This window comes from Peromyscus maniculatus, chromosome 16 (assembly GCF_049852395.1).
Source record: "Peromyscus maniculatus bairdii isolate BWxNUB_F1_BW_parent chromosome 16, HU_Pman_BW_mat_3.1, whole genome shotgun sequence".
NCBI classification, from domain to species: Eukaryota; Metazoa; Chordata; class Mammalia; order Rodentia; family Cricetidae; genus Peromyscus; species Peromyscus maniculatus.
This window is the reverse complement of record NC_134867.1, coordinates 66,559,565-66,571,799: the sequence shown is the minus strand read 5'-3', so window position 1 is coordinate 66,571,799 and position 12,235 is coordinate 66,559,565. Positions and strand designations below refer to the sequence as shown.

Genomic DNA, 12,235 nt, shown 5'->3' with positions numbered 1-12,235 from the left:
ATGAAACTTCTCTATGACCCTTGGGCTACATCCTACTTCACCTTTCCCAGCCCTAGATTGTAAAACAGTCACCTTTACTTTCTTTAGCCTATTAATAGTATATTTTTGGCTCATCTAAAATTAATTTGGTGTAAGGAGATGTTGGTATGTAGACTCCCATGCTGCAGAAATGTAAATAAATAGAGATAGTCCTTTTCTGAACTCAATTTGTTTGTAGGACTACTATCTATACCTGGTCTCCAAGAGACAAACATGTTGCTTTGTAATACCAGTGCCCTGCTTTATCAACTGATTTCCCTGAAATTGGCTTTTTACAGAACAGACAAAACAGTCATTGGCTGCAGTGGTTTTCATGGAGATTGTCTCACTCTGACAAAGATTATTGAAGCAAGATTAAAGGTAGGTGCTTTTGTACATGTCTGCCCTGTTGGAACAATTCATAAGATTCTTGTGAGCCTCAGTATGACTTGGATTAGAGAGATAGCAAGTTAGCAGGTGGAGTTAGCCTAGCCTAGAAATAAGGCAACACCGCCACTGGCTGTTAGGGTCACACAAATGACAGGAAACAGCAGCACATCTAGTCTCTTTAAACCTCTGTGCCTTGTCAGGGTTGTCTATTTTCTGGAGGTAGCCTGAGGGCTCTTTTGAAGCTTCTCTTTCTGAAGTGTATCATGTCTGGCTGTGGCAGAAAATAGCCCAGGCAGCCTATTGACAGGAGCATGATTTGGAACTGTCTGCTGACCTTTCCTTCTTCACACGTTTCCACACTAGTAGACAACACAAGAAAGGAAAAAATAATCTCTGGAGCATTGATGAAGGAAGGGCAGCAGCCTATCATCATCTGGCAGTCTTCAATAGAAATCACCAAGGGATGATGTGATAGGAACATGTTAGCAGGGATGACTACATTCTCTGTTGCCTGTTTGGGTCAGTTAAGAGATACATCACATATCACAAAACATTTATAAAACTTATCTGTGGGGCTGTATAGAAATTATTTCACTGTATATTTTAGAACATCTAGTATTCGAAAGCTTCAGAAATTTACATTTATTAGCAGATACATGCCTTCTAATTGATACTTTACTATAACTTATCTTAGAAATTCATCTGTATTTGTCTGCTTTTTGTCATATAGCTTACTTGTAATTGTTCAGTGTTTTGACCTTGATTTACAGTACTTAGGCTTTGCTTTAGAAATGCTTGCTCTGTGGCTAACAGAAAATGGTGAACTTGGCCAGGAATGGTGGCACAGGTCTTTAATCCCAGCACTCTGAAGACAGAGGCAGGTGAATCTCTGAGGCCAGCCTGGTCTACAAAGCTAGTTCCAGGACAGCCAAGATTGTTACATAGAGAAAACATGTAAAAAACAATAACAAAAATTGTGACCTTAAATCCATTTTATGCTTATAATTTTTGTAGGTAATTTGAAGTTTATAAGGATTTAGTATATCAGGATTATGAAATTCCTGTATTGTCATCCTAAGATCTTTTTTAACCTAATTATTCCATTTATTTATTTTATGTGTATGGATGTTTGGTCTACACGTATGTACACCATGGGTATGCCTGGTACTCAAGGAGCTCAAAAATGGTGCCAGATCCCTTGGAACTGTCTGTGAACATTTGTAAGCTACCATGTAGGTACTGGGACTCAAACCCAGGTCTTTGTAAGAGCAGCAAGTGCTCTTAACTCTGCTGAGCCATCTTGCCATTCCAGTCCCTATGATCATGTTGTTTTTGTTTTTGTTTTTGAGACAGTTTCTCTGTGTAGCTTTGGAGCCTATCCTGGAACTCACTCTGTAGACCAAGCTGGCCTCGAACTCTCAGAAATCCACCTGCCTCTGCCTCCTGAGTGCTGGATTAAAGGTGTGTGCCACCACCGCCCGGCTATGATCATATTTTTGAGACCGTTTTTCTTGTTAGACACTGAGAAACAAGACTGTTAACCTTCGACGATGTGTTTGTCTAAGAGTTTACAAAGAGTGGGACCCAAATGATTCAGTCCACTGAATTTTTGTTTGTTTGTAAGAGATCATAAATATTTTAGGTCTCAAGGGCTATCTCATTTCTGTCACAACTACCCTATTTTGCTGTTGGATTGAGAAGGCAGCATAAACAACATGGCTATATTCCAGGACATTTTTACTTAGAAGAGCAGCTAGTAGGTCAAGTTTGGCTGCTGGTGTTGACACCATTGGAGTACACAGTGCAGTAATGAGATGCATTTGCAGCATGTTCCCCAGGCTCAACTTACATGCCCTGTTCATTACATTGTTGTTGAATTAGTAGTGGCCGAAATAAAGAGAGTAGGGTAAACAGCCTCTTTAAACCAGCATTCTTGACATCCTTCCCTTAAAAATCTTTGTTTGTCTGTTTTGAGACAGGGTTAGTATGTAGTCCTGGCTTCCTGGATCTTGATGTGTAGACTAGCCTGGCCTCAAACTCATAGAGGTCCTTCTGCCTCTGCCTCCATGAGTGCTGGGACAACTAAAATAGGGAGCCAACTACACACCAGAATAATAGTTCTACCACAGTCTTACCTTGTGAACCAATGAGTTTATTGGGGTTGTTACATGTTAACCACCTCAAATATATGTAATAAGCTGTGATTTTATGTTAGTAATACTATGTTATTTAGTCATTAAAGAAAAAAGCTTTTGTGTTTCACTAAGGAATGCTGATATTGTGTACTGGTTGTCGTTGAAGTTTGACAGGCTCTGACTCTGCTTTTCTGTCCCCCCACCCACATGAAGATGTATAAGCATTCCAACAACAAGGCCATGACAACCGGGGCCATTGCTGCAATGCTGTCTACCATCCTGTACTCGAGGCGCTTCTTCCCTTACTATGTTTACAACATCATCGGTGGACTTGATGAAGAAGGTAGCATGTTGCTTTCTGGCAAATGCTCAAGTGTTATTTCATAAATGTGTGTGCTTCTGCTTGGAGTGGAGCTATCTAGCCCAGCAGCTTTGTATTCTGATCATGAAAGTAGAAGAAACTAAATCTAAAAGGGATAAATAACACCCAGGGACATACCGCGAGTACTGTATATGGTGCCGGGTGAGCTGTCGGGTATCTGGAATGTGTTGATAGTTATTAGCTTTTATCTTAGAGATTTGACCTACAGAACTTGACGTGTGGTGACACAATAGACATAGTGAATTCAAATAGTTCTTAAAAAGGAACTTCTGAGGCTGGAAGAACTTGTGGTTAAGGACCTGAATTTGGTTCCCAGCACCAACATGGTGGTTCACAACACAAATTTTAACTCCAGTTTAGGGGATCTGGTGCCCTCTTCTGACCTGCATGTTTCGGGTAAGCATGTGATACTCAAACTGTTGTGTAACAGACTTTTCCTGCGGAGACATAATCCATACACACTACTCACCTTAGATAGGTAGCCCACAGTAGACCAAAGTATGGATACCACCATAGTCCAACTTGGTGAGCTAATGAATTTTATTGGGGTTACTTACAGGACTGTAGGTAAGGGGTTACTTAGAGGAGCAGAAATGGCTTAAAGACAGCTGCATCACAAAAGCTGGAAACCTGGAGCACACCGTACAGCCTTTGGGTAATTTAACAGGTTGGAGAGCGTCCCCTCTAGGTAGTTGAACAATAATGTATTCAAACAGCTCAGCCAATCTCTGCTTCTTTTTTTGCAGCTTGACTTGACTGAAAGTGACTCCCAACACTATTTATTGTTTACTCTTGGGAGAGAAGGGTCTTATAGATTTGATTAGTTTTAGGGACTTCGGCTGTTGAGTTTACCTTCTGTCTTAACTTCCCTATAGGATGGAATGTTTTAATCAGGGAGGAAATGGCTGTACAACACACTCAATACATGCAGGCAAAAGACTTAGACACATAAAATAATCTTTTTTTTAAAGTAATTTCTTAGTCTTTGGAGCTGGACATGGCAATACATGACTATAACCCTAGCACTTGGCAGCTGAAGTAGGATTGATCCTGCATGGGCTATTCATGACTTTATCTCAAGAAACAAGGGTGATTTGGGTTAATTAATACCTGTATTTCCCACAGTGTTCTCAGAATATATATCTTTAGATTTTTCTGTCAGAGTGAGATAGGATATATATATATATATATATATATATATATATATATATATATATCTTGGTTTTTCGAGACAGGGTTTCTCTGTATAATTTTGGTGGCTGTCCTGGATCTCACTCTGTAGCCCAGGCTGGCCTTGAACTCACAGAGATGCGCCTGGCTCTGCCTCCCGAGTGCTGGGATTAAAGGCGGCGGCCGCCGCCGCCGCCGCCACCGCCGCCGCCACCACCACCACCACCACCACCACCACCACCCAGCAGGATATATTATTTAAGACTTTTCTTAAGCTGGATGTTGAGGCACATCGAATCCCAACACTTAGAGGTGAAGAGTCTCTGATTTGAGGCTAGCCTGCACTACATAGCAAGTTCCAGGACAGCTAGGACTACATAGAGAGATCCTGTCTCAAAAAACAAAACAACTACAAAAGATTTTATGTGTGTCTGTGTATTTGCTTCCCTCTCCTCGTGTTTTTATTAGTTCTTGGAGAACTTTGTATAGTGTATTTCGATCATAGTCACCCATCTTCCCAACTCCTCGCAGGTACACCACCCTCTAATTCTCTGCCCACCCAGCTTCCTGTCTTCTTTGTTTTCACCTCCCCCCCCCCCCCCTCTCTCTCTCTCTCTCTCTCCCCCATCTCACCAACCTGGCCCTGATGTCTCTTCTAAAGTGTTTTCTTTGCCACTGGAACAAGTTCTGTGTCTGTAACCAGTTGATTTGGTCTTTTCAAGGTTTCTCGGATACCCTGGAATTCCCCTTGGTACTTCCTTACTATTTTATCTCTGTCCTTGGGGGATTGTTGCAGTTTTCCCACCTTGTCTCCAAGCTCAGGTGATCTGTTCTCTCCATGATCCATTCTGAAGCTGAGACTTTACACAGAGGTTTTTTTTTTTTTTTTAAATAACTTCTGTGTTTTATTTCTGGCATTCCACATTGTTTTTTCTTCAGTATTTCTGTTCTTTGTTGAATTCCTCTTTCATGTAGCATCACTACCTACTTGATTTCTTTGTTAAGATTTATTTTATATGTGTGATTATCTGCATATATTTATATGTATCACATGTATGTCTGGTGCCTGTAGAGACCCAGAAGAGACCATCAAATCCTGGAACTAGAGGCACAGAGTGTGAGCAACCATGTGGTGTTGGAAAACAAACTCAGAGCAGCAAGTGATGAGCTCTTTCCAACCAGAACCCCTTCCTTATTTTATTTAACTGTACCTTTGGACATACTTACTATTCTGAATTTTCTGTTTGGAATTTCATCTAACCCACTCTGATGAGATGTGACTGCTATAGGGTTTATATTTTTTTTGGAGTTGTGTTGGTTTTTCTAGTCTCTTGTTACTGCATTGTGATTTGCACGTCTGGTATATTTTGTGATTTTTGTTTGTTTGTTTGAAAGATATATTCTTTCAGTTGAAATAGTTGCAGTGTTCGGGCGGGACTTAGGTTTGGTAGTTTATAATTTAGAAAGCAATTCCTTCCAGGGGCTCTGGGTTCCTCATGTAAGCTCCATCTCATTCCTGGAGTAGGACACTGATGGGGAGATGAGCTACAGCCATTTGATGTTGCTGCTTGGCAGTTGTCCTATTAGTCCCTTAATAATGGTGTCCTTAGATCTTAATAACTGTTGCAGGATAAATAACCAAGGGCAGTATACGTCATATTTGTTGGATTTTAGTTAATAAGATTAGGAGTAAGGCTGGGTGCCGGTGGCGCATGCCTTTAATCCCAGCACTCAGGAGGCAGAGGCAGGTGGATCTCTGAGTTCAAGGCCAGCTACAGAGCAAGATCAAGGACAGGCACCAAAAACTACACAGAGAAACCCTCTCTCAAAAAACCAAAAAGAAAGAAAGGGAGGGAGGGAGGGAGGGAGGGAGGGAGGGAGGGAGGGAGGGAAGGAAGGAAGGAAGGAAGGAAGGAAGGAAAGAGATTAGGAGTGAGAGAGAAGTAGGGTCAGTAAGGATAAGGATTAAGTATGAGGTCAATTTGAAAAGAAAAAGAATTTAAGATGGGTGAAGTAGCTAGGAGAGGAAAGCATGATACCATTAAGGTCTACAGATTTTAGAGATTGTCTAAGTTACGGAAATTTGTGATTAAGTAAAAAGAGAAAGGTCAAGGATGAGAAGATGTAGGAGTAAAATAGGAGGGTATATGAGCTGTGGCTGAAGAGTAAAAAATTGCCTTTGTAGACTGGGTTATCAAAACCAAGTCTTAAAACCTAACTTACAGCCAGGCAGTGCTGACACACGCCTTTAATCCCAGCACTGAGGAGGCAGAGACAGTCGGATCTCTGAGTTTGAGGCCAGCCTGGTCCACAGAGGGAGTTCCAAGATAGCCAGGGCTACATGGAAAAACCCTATCTCAAAATAACCAAAAATGAAACATGCTAGAGTAGAAATTAAATAAAAACGATAAAATTATACTTGTACAATTAATTGCTGGCACATCTAGGCTGAGTTGAAAGCTGAAACTCTCAAATACATCTGGCTACAATACATCCCCTACTGTACTGTAATGTGGCAAGTCGGAGCTTGTGACTGATTTGTTGGGGACTGGGAGTTTTGTTTTGCTTTTTAAGGGGGTCTTTCCCAGTCTGTAGCCCAGGTTGACATTAAATTTGTTGTGATCCTCCTACCTCAACTTCTCACCTGATGAGGTTACAGACAGGAGTCACCACACTTGGCTCCACATTTTTAAAAGACCTCTTCTAGGGGCTGGAGAGATGGCATAGCAGTTAAGAGTGCTTGCTACTCTTTTAAAGGACCCGGGTTCAGTTCCTAACACCAATATGACACCTCACAAAGTCTGCAGTTTCAGTTCCAAGGGAATCCCATGGCTTCTTTTGGCCTCTTCGGGCATGCACTATCATACACTTTCGGGCATACAGACAAAACACTCAGACTTTTTTTTTGAAGACCTTTTCTAAAATTCTAGTGATATATTCTTTGATATAAACTCAAGCAGTACATAGGCATATGGTACCTTCAGCTTTCCTCAAAGGTAGCCAGTTACAGGTAACAATATGCACACTCACCTGCAAGGTCATGCATTTTACTAAGAATGACCTCTGCCTGATTCATTTATTTAAATTTTTTGTTTGTTTTTCCAGACAGGGTTTCTCTGTGTAGTTTTGGAGCCTGTCCTGGATCTCGCTCCCGAGTGCTAGGATTAAAGGCATGCGCCACCGACGCTTGGCGACCTCTGTCTGTTTTAAAATTACTTTTTTGGGCAGGGAGTGTTTGCCATGGTGCAGATGTCAGGACAGCCTGCCAGCAGGTTCTGGGGATCAAATTCAAGTCAACAAACTGCAGCGAGTGCCATCACTCTCTGTTCCATCTTTCTGGCCCTGACCGGTCTTAGCAACATGTTAACTCATTTTAAGCATATTAACTTGTTTAGTAACTGAAACCAACAGCCTGACCAGACAAGTTATAACAGGTGGAGCAGTCTGACTCCAAGAGTTGCTTTCTCTAGCTTTTTTGATTTTTTTTTTTTTCAATTTCTTTTTGTGTGTGTGTTGTTGTTTTAGTTTTTCAAGACAGGGCTTCTCTGTTTAGCAGCTCTGGCTGTCCTGGAACTCCCTCTGTAGATGTGGCTGGCCTTGAACTCACAGAGATACATCTGCCTGTTGCCACCATTGTTTGGCTTTTTTCCCCCTCCCTCCCTCTCTTCCATAATACTGTGCTTCTGTTGTGAATGAATGCTACCTTTCTAATAAGTTTTAAGATGCCTGTAATTTTTTGCTATCTTGAATATAACAAAGATACCTACTTTACTTATTAAACTTATTAAAAACAAATAATGAATAGTTTCAGTGTTTTACAAAGAAACACACAAAGTCAAAGTATCTTGGCAAGACGATTCTGTTTGCAAAAGATGCACCAGAATCCAAACCAGGCTGGAAACACAGCAGGGCCAGCATGGCTCCCGTTTTTATGACTGGTGACTGCCCCTCAGCCCACTGGTGGGAACTCAGCCTCACTCTCTGACACAGTTGGCTAGTGGGCGTGAAGGTGAAGATTCAGGAAAATGAGTCCTTATCAGTCTACCTGTGGTTTAATTTTTTTCTTACACATGCATGAAATTAGTATGTGTTCAAATTTTTTAGGATAAATCCTGTTCTGCATATGAAATTATGTCATGGGCATGGGTTTCTTTGCATCACACAGATACTAATGGCAAATTGCTTTTCCAAAAGACATAATTTGATTTCAGTGGAATATACAAGGATCACTTTTCTTGTGTTTCTCTTTTTCTTTTCTTTTTGTTTTTTCAGAGCTGAGGCAAGCACTCTACCACTGAGCTAAATCCCCAGTCCCTTGTGTTTCTCTTAAAAAAAAAAAAAAAAAAAAGTACTTGGACTGGAGAGATGATTTAGCATTTAGAGTATTTGTTTTCCTTCCAGAGGACCTGAGTTTGGACCCCAGCACACACACTGGCCAGCTTACAGTTGCCTGTAACTCCATCCCCAAGGAATCACTTGGCCTTCACAGACACTTATACATAGGATATGGACATTTACGTGAATATGCACATAAATAAAATAATCTCTAATTTTTTAGTTATTCCTTATCATTCCAGTAATTCAAAGCAAGCTGTAAAATTTTGGGCCAAACAAAGCTCTTACTGGCATCATTTGTATTTTGCTAAAACCCTTCCTTTATTAAATATTTTAAAAAATTAAGTATTACTATTAAATTGGGTTTGGTGGTATTTGACTGAGGGTGGTTCTCATCCTGTACCTGAGTCTGGTGATGAATTCACTATCCTCCTACTTTAACCTAAACCGTGGTGTCTTAGGGTCTCAATGCTGCAGTGAAACACCATGACTAAAAAGTGAGTTGGGTAGGAAAGGGTTTATTTAGCTAACACTTGTCATTGAAGGAAGTTAGGACAGAACTCAAACAAGGCAAGAACTTAGCGGCAGGAGCTGATGTAGAGAACATGGAGGTGTGTTGTGTAGCATGATTCTTTTTGGTTTTTTGAGAGAGGGTTTCTCTGTGTAGCTTTGCACCTTTCCTGGAACTCCCTCTGTAGACCAGGCTGGCCTCGAACTCCCTGAGATCCATCCACCTGCCTCTGCCTCCCGAGTGCTGGGATTAAAGGCGTGCACCACCACCGCCCGGCGTGTAGCATGATTCTTAAAAGTTCTTATTAATAAAATCAAGCCTGAGGCCAGTTATTGGGGTTTACACTGGAAGATCAGAGACAGAACAAGCCACAGCTACCTCACCTTGCCAGTTCCTCAGCTGATGCTTTTTCCTCAGACTGGAAGCCTCTGAGTCCTCATCCAGAATGGGTCTCAGCTGAACTGCTGCTAGAAGCCTGAAAGCTTAACCAGCCAAATGCTTCTAGTTTCTGGTCCTCACACCTTATATACCTTTCTGCTTTCTGCCATCACTCCCTGAGATTAAAAGCTTGCTTTCTGGGGATTAAAGGCGTGTGTCACCATGCTTGGCTGTATCCTTGAACACATGGATTTCTGCCTCTGGAATGCTAGGATTAAAGGCGTGAGTGCCACCATTTTCTAGCCTCTGTATCTAGTGGCTGTCTGTTCTCTGACCCCAGATAAATTTATTAGGGTGCACAATATTTTGGGGAACACAATACCACCACAGTGTTGCTTGCTGGTTTGTTCTTCATGACTTGCTCAGACTGTTTTCTTACAGAACCCAGGACCACCAGCCCAGGGATGGCCCCACCCACAATGGGCTGGGCCCTTGTGCATCAATCACTAATTAAGAAAATGCTCTATAGGCTTGCCTACAGCCCAAACTTATGGAGGCATTTTCTCATTTGAGATTCCCTCCTCTCTGATGACTCTAGCTTGTGTCAAGTTTACATAAAATGTCAACTTTTAGCTGGCACACATAATTTTTACAGTACGCTGTTAAAGAGTATGTTTACTTAATAGTAAAAAGATATACACAGTGAGTTTCTGGTATTTTTACTTACATTTAGCGTTAAGAAAAGTTTAAGTTATCAGGTCTATGCTGCACCTACACAAGCTTATTTGTTAGAAGTAGTATGAAGATTTTGGGTAGAACTTGAAATAAGGCCTGTGATCATTACCTGCTGTGTCTGAATGGTGTGCTTGTTCAGGGCCATGAGATGGTTGCCAGGGACCTTAGTTCTAGGCAAGTTGGCCACAGTGTTGGGGCATCAAGATGTGAACTTACCCATTACATAAAGAATAGCGTGCTGGGGTCCACTGCACAATAGTAAACATATTCTGACTTTTGCCAAAGGTTTAGCCAAGTCATTAGCATTCTGTATCATGTTTTGACTATGTCTTTTCACGGTATTAAGTGTACTTTTTCTTCTTTAAGGAAAGGGAGCTGTGTATAGCTTTGACCCAGTGGGCTCCTATCAGAGAGACTCCTTCAAGGCTGGAGGCTCAGCAAGTGCCATGCTACAGCCTCTGCTTGACAACCAGGTAATATGCTTGTGCCTCTGCCTGTGCCAGCGAAGCCAGCTATGGGGGCCTCCAGCTTCTGCACTCTGCTGAGATGCTGCTAAGGTCTTCTAACTGGTTTTCCTTACCAGACCATTTTTTTTCTCTGTTCTGCTGGTACCCTTTGGTCTTCACCTGCCCCGTGGCCTTACGGACTCTTTCTCTGCAGTCACTGGTCATGTCTTCGGTTTTCTCCATGCTATCTTTACCTGACATCACATAAGTGACTCTTCCGTTACCCTGTTTCTGAGCTGTAGTCTGTCTCCCATCTAAACTTTCTATTTATGCATCTTTTTTTTTTCATACTGCCTCAATTCAGACCTATGTTTATTGGGTTTTCTTCCCCAAATTCTTTCATCCTCCAAGCTCAATTATCTAGTTGATGCTGCTCATGGTTCCTATGCCTTGCCCTCTGCTGTTGGTTTGTCCGTCTCACTTACACCACACCCAGCCTCTGCTTTGTCCTGAACCGATGTCATCTCCTGTCTGATCCACACTTCAGTCGGGTGTTGGATGCTCTTCAATTTCAGTGCCTTCTAGTTTTGTTTCTGCTGCCGTCGTTGTAAAAGTACCGTGACCAAAAGCAACTTAGGGAGGAAAGAGTTTATTTCAGTTTACCTGCTTGTATTCTAGATGGAGGGAAGTTGGGGTAAGAACCTGGAGGCCATGGAGGAATGTTGTTTACAGCTTGTTCCCAGGGCTTGCTCAACCAGCTTGCTTATACAGCCAAGGACCACTTGCCCACAGTGGGCTGGGTCCTCCCACATCAGTCATTAATCTAGAAAATGTCCCACAGACTTGCTACAGGTCCGTCTGATGGAGGTATTTTTTCAGCTGAAGCCCCCTCTTCTCATATAACCCTGCCCCACCCTGCCCGGGTTCTTCTGATGAAGCTGCCTACTAACAGATTTACCTAATGGCCATTCGGGGCTGTCTTGGCACGCCCTCTCCCCTTTCCTATGATTTTTTTTTTTAAAGTGTCTGTTTCTAGCTCAGTGTGTTTGTGCTTTAGAGAAGTTGGGGGCTTTGCAACATTTCTATTGTGTTTAAAATGGGACTAGAATATCCTTAGTCTGAAAGACATCCTAATGTAACCTGATACATCCAGTACAGATCCTGGGATGTGGGAGGTTGGGACCTTCCTTAGGTCTTGAGGTCACATGATGCTTCATATGAGTTTCTGTTTCTCCAGGTTGGTTTCAAAAATATGCAGAATGTGGAACATGTCCCCCTGTCTTTGGACAGAGCCATGAGGCTGGTGAAAGATGTCTTTATTTCTGCAGCTGAAAGGGACGTGTACACTGGCGATGCCCTCAGGATCTGCATTGTGACCAAAGAGGGTATCAGGGAGGAGACTGTTCCCCTGAGGAAAGACTGATTGTGGCCTATATATGGGAGCTGTGGCACAAGTTTGTTTTATTAAAAAGAAATGTAAAGTACTCGTTTTCTTACAGTGTGGCTTCTCTAAGTATGACAAATTGGGAAGAATTTCTTCCTTTGGGGCTGAAGAGATGACTCATCAGTTAAGAAAGTATGGCTCTTATAGAGGACCTAAGTTTGATTCCAGACACCCACCTGTAACTCTAATTCCAGGGGATACAGTGCCCCCTTCTGTCCTCAACAGGCACATGCACATAAGTATATGTAATAAAAAATAAAATCTTTAATAAAAAATTTCTTTTTATCTGGG

The 12,235-nt window shown here is 42.0% G+C and overlaps 1 protein-coding gene across 1 annotated transcript in view; it reads left to right on the top strand.

Annotated features, from left to right (window-relative positions):
- The window catches only part of Psmb1 (proteasome 20S subunit beta 1), a 16,538-nt gene extending 4,303 nt beyond the window's left edge, over nucleotides 1–12,235 (top strand). Inside the window, exons 6-9 of the mRNA XM_042261950.1 lie at nucleotides 318–399; nucleotides 2,757–2,886; nucleotides 10,421–10,527; nucleotides 11,738–12,235. Of these exons, the coding sequence (XP_042117884.1) occupies nucleotides 318–399; nucleotides 2,757–2,886; nucleotides 10,421–10,527; nucleotides 11,738–11,923 (505 nt within the window). The 3' untranslated portion in view covers nucleotides 11,924–12,235. The remainder of the gene's footprint in view (nucleotides 1–317; nucleotides 400–2,756; nucleotides 2,887–10,420; nucleotides 10,528–11,737) is intronic.